Source organism: Danaus plexippus, chromosome 17 (genome assembly GCF_018135715.1).
Source record: "Danaus plexippus chromosome 17, MEX_DaPlex, whole genome shotgun sequence".
NCBI classification, from domain to species: domain Eukaryota; kingdom Metazoa; phylum Arthropoda; class Insecta; order Lepidoptera; family Nymphalidae; genus Danaus; species Danaus plexippus.
The window spans coordinates 1,296,078-1,311,223 of NC_083548.1; the positions used below are offsets into that span (position 1 = coordinate 1,296,078).

A 15,146-nucleotide genomic window follows, 5' to 3' on the forward strand; every position below is an offset into this window, starting at 1 on the left:
TTTATGATTTCCTTATGTTCAAGGAAATACGCAGATTAAGATATAACATTGCATCAAACCGGCCGAATATAATATAAAAAAATTAATCTCAGAAAATTTCTTTGGAGTCCATCCAGTAGCTTAGTCGTAGTCTGTTACGAATACAGACATCTGAATTATTAAGTCAAAAGATCACTAACATATGTCATCGGCTTCACTTACTTAACTATGTAAGCATGTATGTGTCATAGCTAATAAAAATAGTGACTTTATATGTCCTATCGTCTTTTGTGCTTAGATGATTTAATATTTATTCGTCCGTGACTGGAGAAATACTATGATTCCTTATATACTTTCTACTGTTTACGTTTCATTATAACGATACATAGTCTTAATATGCTTACATACAGTTCTGAATTACTGTCTAGAAGCATTGTTTTACTGCGAGGTAATAAATACACTATAATGTTTTCTTGTCACGCTGCTTAGTTACTTGTTCATATAGGTATAGTGAGGTAGTTTTATTGATTATTCCTATATTTAATGTTTAAGTTACTTTCAGGTCATAAACCTTTAAATAATTATAAATTCTAAACATGTCTCATGTAAATAAACATAGTTTTCACACGACAAAAAAAAGAAGATTCGTTATATACCATGAATATTATATGTATTTTCATTTTATATATAGTTCAAGTGCAAACATGAACTTTTCGAGCGAATGAAGCCGTATACTGTGCATTGCTTATTAAGTTACAAATTTATTCAATCACTAGTTACAGCCTGCGACTTCGCCCGCGTGAACATCTGCGTTGGACTTATAGACAAAAATAAAAGGTGCTAAAATAATATATGTATATAACCAACTGTCAACGAGATCTTAATTTTTGCGTCACTTGACATACACAATACAACTGTTAGGACTTAATTCCGCGGGAACTACACGGAATTTAAGGATAAATTATAACCTATGTGCTGTTCTTATATATAATCTAAATTCTTGTGAATTTACATCAAAATCCATTCAGCAGTTTATACGTCAAAGAGCAAACAAACGTACATCCTCAAAAACTTTCGCACTTATTATATCAACAGGATGACACGCTGAACCAGCGTGCATGATGTTTATAATAAAATGTATAGACGATTGAATCCGCTTAAAATATTTTAACATAAACAAATGTTTTATGAGCAGACAAAAAAAAAACGATGATGGAATGACCATGTTACATCCCGCGACTATTGCCGTGTTTGTACGTCACGGTAGGTTGTTAGTGTTGCGAGTAGATTATTTTGTAGTGAATTAATAAATATATCATTATAATTTATTTAGAATAATATTGATTTCTATTTTTATTTCCATAAATAATTTCGTGATTGCGTCGACGTATATTTTGCAGAGCGGTGGACGGTGGAGGTGAGCGTTTAACGCGCGTTAGATAGGGGCCTTTTAAACCAACACCTGGCTCGCAAGTCCCAGGCACTGTTAAAGCTCCTCTCCCTGCAACGATGGACCCGGCACCCGCACGGTGCTTTTATGGAATGCTGAGAAGTTTCCGTCTCTCATGAAAGACAGCATACTGTATGGTTTTAGTTAGCAGAGACGTTATAAAGGTATATGAATAATAGAATTATAGAAAACAGATTGTCTATAGTATTTTTTCCATGTATCTCTAAAGACTTATCAATTTCCGTATATCTAGGAATACATCTATGTTTATCATTATCAATACACAGATAATAATACTACGCGTTACTATTAAATTGATATTAATTTATTTGATCTTCAAAACTAATAATTTCGCTAAAAAACAAAAGGAGGGTTTGAAATTAAAACAGCCTAGACCCAGTAGTCGGTTTAATATAGCATAAATAAGAATAATATACCTCATTGTTATAGCTATAACAACTGATAGGATATTTAATATTAGAAAATAATTAATTAACATCGCAATATACTCTACCGAGTGAAGCCGTAGGCAGTTACTTGTATGAAACCCAACTTTATAACTCTTTAAACTTCCAACTTTTATGGCAGAACGTGGAAAATTTATATGTACGACACGTTTAATTATAATGTCTTTAATAGTGTATAATAAAATATTTTTTATTAATAAAAAATATTTGTCAATTAATAGTTTAATAAAACCTGCAAAGTTACAAAGCGGGTCAAGTTCACCGAGATCGTCACGACGGAGGTCGAGGGTCGCGTTAAGGGACATTATGACCTCAAGGCAGCTTCCTGATGAGGACGAGTGACGCTCAAAGTATACTTCCCCTTATGTACTTAGAATGTATATACGAGTATCGAGTAGGAAATATTATATGCATAGCAAATGTTCTGAAATGGTACCGCTGGAAAACGACTGGCATTATGACAGGACTTTAAACTCAAGACAGATATTAGCTATTACCAGTGAGTTCGTCCGCTTGGACTTTGAAATTGCGTTCGGGGTTGCGATAATATGTGTCTAAAAATATCTATTGATGTCTAAAAATATCTATTGATGTATAAGACCAACCGCCAGCTCGGTTCATCAGCTGTGTCACGTGACCTCACACCAGTTATGACCTAAATAATAAGAATTTTGAGATAAATTTGTCCAAAGTACCAACTCCAGTGTTGTAAACTTTCATAATAATACAGTTTAGTTGATTTCACACCGACACACACACACACACACACACCGACACACACACACACACATAATATATTTATGTATATATGTTTTTAAAATCAACTGTTTAAAGCTGACGGTAAAATTCCATGATATATTTAATTTCGGACACCAACATTATTTCTTCTTGTATTGTTTTGTAAGTCGTAAGTACGTTTTATTATTATAATGTTTACAAATTATTGGCATATATTTGTAAACACAAACATAACATCGGCCACGCGGCGTACAACGTGCGGACGCTCTGCAGGATGCCAATGGCTGGTTAATTTTAGACAATATATAATTCTATCAACATCAGATTCATGTTTTCAATGCTCATTCATGCCATATCAAATATATAAAGTATATAAAGGAATTTGAAGTTAGAAATAACTCTATCAAAATCATCATTAAAGCATAATATTGATATTACTCTATTCTTCCTTCCTTATACGTATATATTCAAATAATAGACTGAATATAAATAAAACATCCGCGTAATATAAAACTTATTTTTTTATCGAATACATACAAGTACGTATGTTGTATAATATAGCTATTATCCAATGTGTTTTACCTATATAATATATGAATAAACCATTATTATTATTATTATTATTTATATATATGTGTACTTCGAAACAAAACTTATTGGAAAATGTGTGGACTCATTCAATGGATTCACCGTACGTGTGTCGGGTCCATCGCGTTGCAGGGAGAGGAGCTGTAACAGTGCCTGCGACTTGCGATCGAGGTGTACGTTTAAGGAGCCCCTAACTCACGCGCGCTAAACGCTCACCTCACCCGTCTAAGAACCTGTTTGCGTAACCAATATACCTATAACATGCTATTTAAAATGTAAATAATATTTATATTTCAACTACACCTAATGTTTATTACATAATATATAATTCCCTGTTAATATCTCGACACTAATTACTCCTATACAAGTTCCCGAACACGGAGATAATATTTAAATGAACTTCAAAAGTAAACTGAGGAAGTACAAAGTTCAAATTAAACCTATTCCTGGAATCTGTGAGTTTACTAACACTCGACAAATTTAACTTTAAATTTTAACTCAATACAACTATTAACTCGGGTTTAACGTCGACGCCACACAGGATTTCCCAGTGACTCAGTCTATATAAATCAAGTTATCGCCGTTTATAAATACGTATTTAAATTAACATTATATACTCCTTACATTAAACTATCAGTCAGTACACAAAGTGCTTTCAATTAAAATATAATTAAAAAAATAACATATTTACACGTTTTACAATTTTATTCTTTACTATTAAATTTATTTGTAAGTAACCAGTTTCATAATACTGAAAACAAATACATACAGTACAAATAAGATAAGAATTTGATATATTTTTTTTTATATAAAAAAGGAAAATTTTACCTTTTGAAAGTGGGCACGACGATAAAATTATTTATTCTACAATCTTTATTTAACATCATACAGATAAACAAAGAATATTATTATTTGAAGACGATCCGTTATGAAGAAATCTAATATATATATGTGTGTGTGAGTTATATATCATACATTAGTGACGTCATCAATGTGACGTAATCCGTTTAATTTAGCCTTGTATTGTTTACCGACACTGAACACATCCTATGCACTGCAGCAACAAACATGTATATCACGACCCTGGCAAATCTTTATATGAACTACATTATATGTACAATGTCTGGTTATTATTAGATACACAAAACAAGAGCAGAACTGAATAAAGTCCGCATAGTTTTAATGTAAAAGTTCATGACTCTCTATTGATTAAAAAAAAAATACTGTGAACAAAATTCTATGAATTTAACAACGGTAGTATTAATTGTTACTTGTGACAAAGAAATATAAATCCGATGTAACGAAATACTTTTAATTATTTTTTACTATACTGGCCGAATAAAAATATATATTATGGGAGCAACATATGGCAACATTGAACTAGGATTTTAACGTCACATCACGAAATAATCTAGGGTTTATCTTTAAGCCGCACTGTTAGATTAAATTTGGTTATTTATTTATTTTTCAACCGCACCTTATCATGAGACCGTCAAGTCTAGGGGAAGTCGAAATATCGAGACAGTGTGTTAATTTTTAACCGGATCACGTTTACGGCGATGACGTCGCAGGCTGATGACGTCATAAAGGAAAGAAAAAAAGCTTGCGGTTCAGCAACCCGAGGCAAAAGCAGTTTCAAGGTTCGGGGCTTGTATTTCTTGGAACGTATTTAGTTGTTGGATCTTGTCTTTATCTTCTAAAGACAGACATTGTTTATCTCGTGTTGTCAATCATAACGAAAATCAAAACTACATTCAAGAGAAGCAATTTATTGAAATATTGATATTACTGAAATATTGCCAGGCATTTACAACGGTATAAAATTTTCGCTAAATAAAAAAAAACATCCGTTTATTTGGTGCTGAACATTTATGTCACGTAAAAAGATGCAACCTTCATAATGGCGAAAAGTATTAATCAACAAGTGAAAACGGCGGACACGGCGCCAGAACTGCGCGTTTTAGTTCACTCACAGAAATTGATTTTGTCCGTAACACGACCTTTGACATTAAAACATACAGCGCAAAAACGAAGAAGTTAATATCACAAGTTTTTTTTTTTTAATTAATTCATAAAAAATTATACGATACATCTTTAAGTGTGGTATTTATATGAAAAATAGTAATATGTAACATTAATTTATTTTTAAATATAATAAAAAACCATTTTAATTTAGTTAAAAGCAAAAGTGGGTGTTATTAGACAAGATGATTGCTTACTTAATAATACTATACATCGCCGATTCAATACTCGACACATAATCGATTGATTATTACAAGTTCAATAGTAGGATATAAATTTTTAATAAATAATTACGTTGACATCGGCAAGATGTAACAATTCAATGTCAACGAAACCGTTGCTTAAAATAAAAAAATAAAAATGTCATTATTTTTGACATTTAGTGACAAAACACACACATGGACACATTCACAAATTGACCTATACGTGTGTCAAAGTTACGGTAGTGTGCGTGATTTTACAAATTTTATTTTCAATAATTTTATTGTATCTCCAATGTGGACTTTGTGTGTTTGAAAAAAGAACTTTTCTTATTATTTCTTTAAGAATTTCAAACAGGACTAAATCGGAATCACATTTAATTTGCAGTAATTGTTTCTGCTCTTATTACATTTACATAGAATCTGAATTATTCATGAGCAATGATTCATCCGAGGAGATAGATCACTGTGTGTGGAATATTTAAACCACAAGCAAGTTAAGTGGGAACATTAAAATTTAATTATTGCCACTTTAACCAGCTCCCTATAAACATAACAGTAATTATGAGTACACTTACAGGGAATTTAGAATTATCAACACATATTTCCTGCAATTTACTATCACAGCACTAATCGTTTTGTTTACTATCCATATATATATACATATTTATATTTTTTAAAAGATCTCGATACATAGTCTTGATGATTGAGAAAAATATGCGAACAATTCGTGTTTAAGCAATGCATATATGTTCATGTAAATATCAGTCGAGTATCATTTAATAGCCCATATTTAATAATATCTTCATCTCGATGGATAAATTTTATTATCCTTTCCGTACATAAATATTAATCGCTATAAATGATGGAAAATTTTGCTTTCCATAAATTAAATAGAAATATTTTATCCATTATCATTGATAAAACGTTTCAACTACCAAAGTCTTTTGTTCAAATTTAATATCCTATTACTGATAAAAAAAAATTTTTTGATAACACTGTAGTCTCTACTTGCATACTTACATTGCTCAATAAGTGTTGTATATTTATTTTAGAATCGGTAAAACAATGTCAAACGATATGATATTTGTTGTGAGATTTAATACCTAGTAAATATATATACTTCAAAAATATGAAAAGTCCGAGGAAGAAGTAGTCTAGTCATTCAGAGTTTATTGTTCTTAAAGTCTAACATATCGGCATAAAAACAGAACATTTCCTACTTTGAAAGATATATTGTCATTGAATTATCATCAAAAATTATCAAAGTAGATGTCCAAAGATTGATAAGAATCCTAGTCTTACTTTTTTAACAGTAAAAAACAACATTTTTTACAATAAATAATCGATTCGAATAATTCAGTATCTTAAGTGAATATAAATCTTGTATAATGTCACAGTTCTGTGTAACGAGACCACATCATTATACTGTTAGGTGTAAACTGATCAATGGACATACAGACTTATATTTAGTCTGTGTGATTTAAAAAATTTTCCTTAAATAGTTTTAATGACTTTATGCCGCTACAATATACATTTAGAGAATCTCAATAAAACTTATTTATATATAATTTTTAAATATTTCTTCTAATAAGTGGTCTGGAAGTAGAATTTACTTTTATCCATAGTAAAGTTCTGTAGTATATAGTTACCAGAAACTGAATGTTTGTAACTAACTTGTTATTGATGTAAATATTAAATATACCTGATAAGAATGATTTGTACAAGTGTATGAATCATTATTAGTCATTTAAGTATAAGTTACTAATCTTTTCATATTATAAAGGTACATAATAATAAACACAACATATAATATTATGCGAGTCTTTCCTTCATACTTAGTAACTTAAATAATTAGAACAATACATAATGATTCACAATGTTTTATAAAGATTCTTAGCATATTAATTTTCATGTTATTTACACCTAAATTAGGTAATTGAAGGTTTATTAATCATTTCGTGGTTTATCCTCCACTTGAAATTGTTATTGTGATGAGTTTTTTGTTTCGCGACATGAGGTAAATGTTTTAATATGATTTAAACATAAAAAAACATTTTAACGAAAAATTATGACAAAAAAGAAAACCGGTTTATGATCTCATTTCCTCATAAATACGCAATCGCCTTGGGATTTACTGTATTCAAAATTCTAGAAGGTGAATGTGGGTAAACTTAAAAAACAATGTTTCTGCGAGATGATCATGAGAGTTAGCGATTGGTAATGACGCATAATAATAAAATATAATCATAGCACTTACGTATTCCGCTACGTATAATAGAAACAGACAGCCAAAGATGGTTGGTAGAAATCTTCGCGAAAACAATCCTCCCATTTCAGCCATGGTGGCGAAAAAAACTTTACGATTACAGGCTATGTAGATTTAACGTTGTCATATCATAATTATACACCACTTTTATATATATATTTAAAGGATTTTACTGGAAACAGTTGCGCGACGCACTATCCTTATTCAGCCATGTACAAAACTTGATTGAATCAAGAACATAAAGTATTATTACACACAGAAATTAATGACTGTCTATCAAAGACTATTTAATCAAGCCATAGACAATATTGCAATATTATATCCGATTTTCTAAAATTAATAAAAAATTAACATTTTGGTTAAAGTTAACAAAAATAAATAATATTTTGTAAAATATTTGAGGAAGTAAACAAAGTTATTGCATTTAATTTATTTCGGTCAATTTGAAAGTACTGAAGTGTCCATGTCAATTGTCATTGTTTTGTCATCTTGTCATTTCTCTAGTCTCCTATCCTACAATCGTTTATTGTTGTAAAGATTCATAACAATTAACAACAAACTCTAACTAAGACGTAGAGTAAATGTTTATATAATATATTTAATAAATTAAACTAGGCAGTATAATGGAGGTTGGGACTGTAATTTAATAAAATTACAGTACTATTCTTCTTAAATACTTCGAGTCATATAATGGAAGGTAGGAAACGTCAAAGATGTGTATATGTCACTGCTCGTCAAAAAAAGAAACTTATAGAATTAATGTCGAAACATCCAGAATTAATTTCATGCAAAATTACACAGGATTTTAATTATAAAGATTCTCAGCGGCTATGGCAAAATATAGCAAACGAATGTAATGCTATGCCAGGAGCGAGAAAAACGTGGAGGCAGTGGCGAAAAGTACGACTGATCTGTAGTAGTAGACCCCTTTAAAACTAATTATAATTATTAACCCAATGTTTCTTTCAGTCTTGGCATGATATCCGATCGAAAACCAAAAAACGACAAGCAGAAAAGAATGGTGAACTGCCTCTTCTTACAACAATGCTAACTTCAGCTGAACAAGAGGCTCTTGGTATAAAAAATATATCAACAGCCTGTAATTATCAAGAATCTACAGAGTTTGTTACAATGAGTGAGACGCATCAGGAGACTTTCAATGATGAATTATCAGGAGCAACAATCAGTGAGCCGGAATCTCCTCCGGAAACGAAAGTATTCAACTCAAGACCTAAAACAAATAAAGTTAAATTAAAACCATCGAAACATAGCCCTAAACATTCGAGTTTATGTAACTTTAACTGTGATATGATAGCAGTACAAGAGCAGAGAAAAATTCAGATTAAAGAAGATTACGTTAATTTCAAAAAAGACTATCTTAGACAAAAATTGAAACTATTAAAAGAGCAAACCGAGGCACTGAAAAGTATTGCCAGGGAACTGTCAAAGTGATATAATAATAAAGAGAATTTATTAATATTGCTATAAGATCTCAAAAATAAGGCTCTCAATGCAGAGTTTAGAATTTAAAAATAAGTTTCTTTTACACTTAAAATATTACAACAAAATAAAGTGATAGTTTGTAAAAACATGTTTTTCACTCAACCCAAAATTGTTGATAGAATTACTATATACTATATATACTGAGGTAACATAATATGTATATATATATATATAACTGAACAAATATTTATAGAGAAATAAATAAAAATAAACAATCTCTAATATATATATTATAAAAGTAGTTGTACTTCACCAATATGAAATAGTAACTGTGAGCAGCATTTTTTTGATATATCTCTTGGATTATAAACAAAATTTAGTAGTTTTTCTGTTTATCGCGAACAGACAGACAGACAGACGCGGCGAGGGACTTTGTTTCATAATATATATTGATTGATTGATGATCTCACAAATTATAAAGCTCCATATCCCATTTACTTCATAGAAAAAAGTTGTAGATTAATTAATAATTTATCTACTTTTGTCTCTAGATTTGCTTGTCTGCAAGCGTATCTACTATACGATCTGTTATCGAGTTCTAGCTCCTAATAAAGTCTATTTTTTCCTAGATAAAAGTGGCACAACCACAAAATTAAAGTTACATAAGCTTAGGCTATTTTTACGTTGGAGAAAAGGAATAACTACTTACACCCCAGCCAGGCGTGACAAACGGGGTGATTAAGTGCGGCCCCCGACAAGCATTCAAGACGACGACTCTTTATAACTTTTTTTTTTTTTGTTGATGACGCAGGGAAACTATTTTTACGAGCCGTCTCACCGGCCTTGGTGGGGCCGGAGAGGATGTGTGAGACTCGACCTGGGCAGGTCCCTACTCACTAAAACCACTGCGAAAGCCATCGGCCGCTATGTTGGTGCACCCCGGATCTGTCAGCGACAGGGCACACCAGCGACTGGCCGATCCTGGCAAAGACCGGACTTACTCCCTCGGAGAAAGGAGGCGATCCCGGCAATTAGGATCGCCCCGACGACGCCGGGCTTTCACAGGAGCCGGGTTACCAGCCCGACCCCAGCCCGTAGTGGAGGGGCGCTATTGGAGGCGTTGCGAAAATCGCCTCCGGCGCCCCCCCCCCCCGTCGTCTGCGGAGGGAGGGTGCATCAGCCGCAACCTCCCGTTCCCGCTCTGATGCCTCCTTCGTGGACATGACCGTCTCACAGAAGGAGGACACCGCCATCCAGGACCTGTCACTCTCGAGCATCTTTTCCGCGACACTCGAAAGCGACAAGCTCACTCCGCCGAGTGCCGCCACAAGGTCTTGGCGCTGCGCAGCCCATCTCGGGCACACCTCGAGGGTGTGCTGGGCTGAGTCCACCGCAGCGCCGCACTCATGGCAGCCTCCTTCCGGCTCTATCCTGGCCACCCGACACAAGTAGTCACCGAAGCAGCCGTGCCCGGTGAAAACCTGCGTCAGACAGAAAGTGAGGGGCTTGCGTTTCCGCTTCATCCACCGCTCTAGGACCGGACGGAGCGCAGCCGTTGTACGTTTACCGTACGGCTGGCCCGCCCGGTCCTCCCCCCACTCCCGCATAAGGTGCGACTCCCCCTGTCGGCGAACCGCCCGGATCTCCTCTGTCGAAGGGTTCTCTCCGAGAGCCCTCCTACCCGAGACGTAAGAGAACACCTCGGCGAGAACCGACGCCACAAGATCCCAAGGCGGATCGCCGGCAAGAGCCGTCGCTGCGGCCCAGGAGACCGTACGGTACCCCCTAACCACCCTCACCGCGGGCGCCCTTTGCGCCGAGCGCTCGACTCTTTATCCCTGCCGATTTATCAACAAAAACAAACTGAGAAATCATTTGATCGCTTTCGTATTCACTGCTATGCCACGCCGATATTATCCCCATAATAAGAGTGCCCGGGAAACGTTATTCTTAGAAGTACGAAGGGATCTTGGGCACCTTCCCGTTGCACCTAGAGCTGGAAGAAGAGGCGGCAGAAGCAAACCCGCCTTTTTTTTCGCCTCCCCACTGCTGAGCGGGTCAGCAGACGAGGATGACTTTATGTAATGTGTTGCTTTTACCTTTGGCTTTGCGGAGGACACCTACTAGGTAAAGGAAGCTATTCGTGGCGAAAATCTACCGCCATTGACGGGTTTAACAATGTACCCTGCATGGCGAGCTCTGTCTATCGAATCTTCAAATTGGTTGCAAGTGGAGTTCGACTCCCTTCTCGCAATCATGTACAAGCACTCACGTAAGTATGCATGCTTCTCGGCCTTTTGGATAAGATCAAAGTCTACAGTGCCATTTGTAATGAACTCTGTCTATATAATGAAGTTGTTTTCTATAATTATCACCGTCTCCTGAGGGCACTTGTTTTTTTTATTAAATAAATTATAATCTTAATGAGATCTAAGATTTTCGCGAGTTTCATTTAAATTATAATCTTTCCTTTGCAGTTTAGGCTAACATCTTCTTCAACTACCTGCTAAATGACTGCTATAAAAAATTAAATTACCTGAAAAACACAACCCTAAATGTAAGTATTCAATGTACTTAATTTTTTTTTAGCAAAGTTATTTAATATTATGACAATCATTTCAATAACAGCAGTGCATGACACCCTTTTTTCTTAATTCAGTTTCACGATGGGCGAAAGGCCCAGATTACAGTTCTATTATTTGACATTTGATTGTCATCTGTCAAAATTACGTTCTTATATTATTTTTGGTGGAATAGTTGTAATAACTTACAATATTCCTTGAAATTTGCATTATACATAGAAATCTCATGTTTTTTTTTTAATTTAATCTCAATAACAAATTGTTTCTTTAATCATGTATAAAAGGGGCTATAGCAATTTTGTGCCAGCAGAGTACACAACTGAATTTAAGCAACATCGAAGAAAGCTCATCGATGGTGAAACTGCTAGAAAACTTTATTTGGAAGAAGTATATCACGCTTCAACCCCTCAAATGCATATAGAACACACGACTGAAACACAACCCACGTGTAAACGGAAAAGAAAAGTAGATGACGACGAAGTATCTAACCAAAAATTGTTTGCTTGTGCGGAGAACAATGATATAAATACAATACGCCACATCTTAGAGACTTATCCAGATAAGATAAATACGGTCGACAGTTATGGATGGAGTTTGCTGATGATAGCATGCCAAGCTAATTCTATTGATGTTGTTAAAGAACTGCTCAAATATAATGTTGATTGTTCCATTAGAGATAAAGCTGGGAATTCTGCTCAGAGTTTAGTTATTAAGAATAAAAATGTCTATCTAGCCAATATACTCTTAAATCATAGAAAAGAATCTTTTATTGAAAGTGTGAATGTACATACAAAATCTAATGAAACATATCATAAGAAAAAAAGCAAATATACTTGCACAATCTGTGATAACAGAACATTTGATAGTAAAGATGAGCATCTGTCATCAACGATACACAATATAAATGCTAGTAAAGGAATTAAAGTACCCACAAAATATGCCATCCCCGAAACCAATAAAGGGTTCCAGTTAATGCTGAAAGGTGGTTGGGACAAGGAATCAGGTTTGGGGCGTGATGGCTCGGGAACTAAATATCCCATCAGATCAGTGTTAAAGAATGACAAAATTGGTCTTGGACATAAAAAAAACAAGAAAGTAAAAGAAGAATCAGAAATGAAAAGCTTCAGAAAGAAAATGTTAGAAAATGATAAAGAAAGAAATAGAAGATTAGAAGTTACATTTAGAAGAGAATTTTATTAGGTTTTTTATAAATGTATCATTTAAAGACAAGAGGAACTTTTTCTTGAATTATAATTGTGTACATGTTTTTTTTTTAAAACAATTATGGCTCTATTCACACTGGAATTAATGATTTGCCAATAAATCTTTTAAACGCAGTCAGTATTTCCTTTACATAAAATATATATTACTGTTTAGAATTATATTCAACTCATGGCATAATATTATTTTTTTATGGTATTTATTAGAGTAGGAAAAATGTTTATTAAATGAACAGAACAAACAGGAAAGGCAAAACTTTTATTTCAACATTACATATATGGGTGTATATTGAGCGAAGGTTTATAAAATGGTGTAAGAAAATATATCAAGTGGCAAATAATAATTATTGTCATTATAGCTGGCGATTATACAAAAAAAAATATTTACATGTGACAATATAAAACACTTATTTGTAATCACAGCAATATAAAATTACAAGTTTGACTTATAAGGACACTTATTACTACTCTATAATACAGTTTTATGACATAAATATAAATGATCTCTATCAAAGATTGGGCGCGATCCAGTTAAGGAAGTTAACAGCTAACTCGAAACCAACGAAACAAGCGGCATTGGCTGGGAAAGCTCTTATCATGACAGGTGTTACACCCTTGTATAACGCCGTAGGCCCCTCCCTCTCCATTAATTGTTTGAATACATCTCTCATACCATTAGGATATGTACCTTCTGGGGCCGTTTGTAATCTGCTTTTCAGAACATCAGCTGGCATGCCTACCAACCAGTTAGCTATACCAGCGCAGCCACCAGCGATGATGGTTGCCATCATTTTAACTTTAGCAGTGGCATCCTCCGGCACAAGTACTTCTTTGACCCATTCATAGGTCATGAAATACATGCCGCTGGCTGGCACATCTCTTAAAATAGTGGCCACACTGCCCTTATAAATACTCCTTATACCACCCTCCGCATATAGCTGTCTGGCACAGTCAAGCATACCATTATACTTCTGAGGTACATTCCCACCTTGTTGAATTTGTAGCAAACACTTGATACGTTCACCGGGGGCCATTATGGAAGTAGTGAAGATGCCAGAAAATGCACCGGCTGCGAACAGTTCCGACTTGGTAAGAACTTGATTTTCGTCAGACTTAATTAATTTTTTACCAAGTCCAAATCCGAAGAAACTTATTGCAAAAATTGGTGCGACTCCTGTCAGAGGAGCTGACATTCCTTTATAAAGCCCGCGAAATCCTTCCTTTTGTATAGTTTTTTTAAAACAATCCCAAGTTCCAGCGTACAAAGCAACTTCACCAGGTTTAGGGAGAGGCATAGTCTGCAACCTTACTTTGATTGTGTCCATAGGGTGTCCAGCTAGTACAGTACACACCCCACCAAAACCTCCACTAAGGAAATATTTAATTGGACTGCTATTTTCAGACATTTTAATTTAGAAAAGGGAATGGAAAGTCCAATACACTCAATACTGTACACTTGTCGGATTATTTAAGTATATGTCAAAGTCCAACTACTACTTTTACAAAATTATTAACCAATTGGGAGATATAATACAGCCGACATTTATTTAGTTAAGAAAGAGATGTAAGTAAAATTATAAAAGTTATTTTCTAAAGAGTGAGTGAGACACATGACATCTTGATAACAAGTTTTGAAGTCTTCATTCTGTCATTTGCCATGACAGTTCTAACCGAGAAGTTTGTCTTTCTAACCGACTTAAAAAAAGGAGGAGGTTCTCAATTCCTCTGAAGCGAGAAAAATTATAGTTGAAAAACTTTAAAAAGAATTCCTGATCTATTTACATCTTTACAAGCACTATCAATTTTGCCATCTTAAGGTTAATTCCAGTTAATAGTCACAATAAACATTTGATTACGTAGTAAATGTCAACGTATTTAGAAAATCAGCCTCTCCCGGTTTTGAGGACAATTGTTTTTATTATAAATATCTTTAGAATTAATAAAGTAATGTGAAAGTTGATGCGGATATGGAGATATATTTATAATGTTATTTCCAATTCGTGATACCCATGGTCTAAAAGTCTAATGTTTACAAATCAATGTGTTTCCTGCTTTATCTATGATCACTTGTCACTATAAATACCTAATAAAAGAATATCAGACGGGACATGGTTTTTAAGAAAATATCTGTATGTAGTCTAAAAATTTTTCTAATAATTTATTAGATATTATAGAATTTTTCTGTAAA

The 15,146-nt window shown here is 33.9% G+C and overlaps 4 protein-coding genes across 10 annotated transcripts in view; 2 read left to right on the forward strand and 2 right to left on the reverse strand.

Moving 5' to 3' along the window:
* LOC116771587 (NPC intracellular cholesterol transporter 1) overlaps positions 1 to 7,946 on the reverse strand; it is a 36,194-nt gene extending 28,248 nt beyond the window's left edge. For 5 of the 6 annotated variants that reach the window (XM_061523189.1, XM_061523188.1, XM_061523190.1 and 2 more), the window contains exon 1: positions 7,705 to 7,945. In XM_061523189.1, the coding sequence (XP_061379173.1) occupies positions 7,705 to 7,788 (84 nt within the window). In that variant the 5' untranslated portion in view covers positions 7,789 to 7,945. Of the gene's footprint in view, positions 1 to 7,704 lie in introns of all 6 variants that reach the window. The other variant, XM_061523185.1, reaches the window with a different exon arrangement.
* Positions 7,947 to 8,197: 251 nt separating this feature from the next.
* On the forward strand, positions 8,198 to 9,302 carry LOC116771503 (uncharacterized). Of its 2 annotated transcripts, XM_032663363.2 has the most exons (3): positions 8,200 to 8,410; positions 8,515 to 8,613; positions 8,683 to 9,302. In XM_032663363.2, exons 2-3 carry the CDS (start codon positions 8,575 to 8,577, stop codon positions 9,163 to 9,165), a joined length of 522 nt encoding a protein of 173 aa, XP_032519254.2. In that variant the 5' UTR covers positions 8,200 to 8,410; positions 8,515 to 8,574; the 3' UTR covers positions 9,166 to 9,302. The 2 variants fall into 2 exon arrangements, with proteins under 2 accessions (XP_032519253.2, XP_032519254.2); XM_032663362.2 differs by having other exon boundaries at positions 8,198 to 8,613.
* Positions 9,303 to 11,891: 2,589 nt separating this feature from the next.
* LOC116771256 (G patch domain and ankyrin repeat-containing protein 1 homolog) lies at positions 11,892 to 13,075 on the forward strand. The gene has a single exon (XM_032663060.2). It carries the CDS (start codon positions 12,012 to 12,014, stop codon positions 12,936 to 12,938), a length of 927 nt encoding a protein of 308 aa, XP_032518951.2. The 5' UTR covers positions 11,892 to 12,011; the 3' UTR covers positions 12,939 to 13,075.
* A 127-nt stretch (positions 13,076 to 13,202) lies between these two features.
* LOC116771255 (congested-like trachea protein) lies at positions 13,203 to 14,526 on the reverse strand. Its single transcript, XM_032663058.2, has one exon. The coding sequence runs from the start codon at positions 14,362 to 14,364 to the stop codon at positions 13,468 to 13,470; it is 897 nt and encodes a 298-aa protein (XP_032518949.1). The 5' UTR covers positions 14,365 to 14,526; the 3' UTR covers positions 13,203 to 13,467.
* Between the last annotated feature and the right edge of the window lie 620 nt (positions 14,527 to 15,146).

What these genes read in the sequence shown, in the direction of transcription:
- LOC116771503 (XM_032663362.2), top strand. Translation starts at nt 8,404, where the DNA reads ATGGAAGGTAGGAAACGTCAAAGATGTGTATATGTCACTGCTCGTCAA. An exon ending in CGTGGAGGCAGTGGCGAAAA is followed by an intron (nt 8,614 to 8,682) that starts GTACGACTGATC and finishes TGTTTCTTTCAG; the next exon opens with TCTTGGCATGATATCCGATC.
- LOC116771256 (XM_032663060.2), top strand. Translation starts at nt 12,012, where the DNA reads ATGTATAAAAGGGGCTATAGCAATTTTGTGCCAGCAGAGTACACAACT.
- LOC116771255 (XM_032663058.2), bottom strand. Translation starts at nt 14,364, where the DNA reads ATGTCTGAAAATAGCAGTCCAATTAAATATTTCCTTAGTGGAGGTTTT.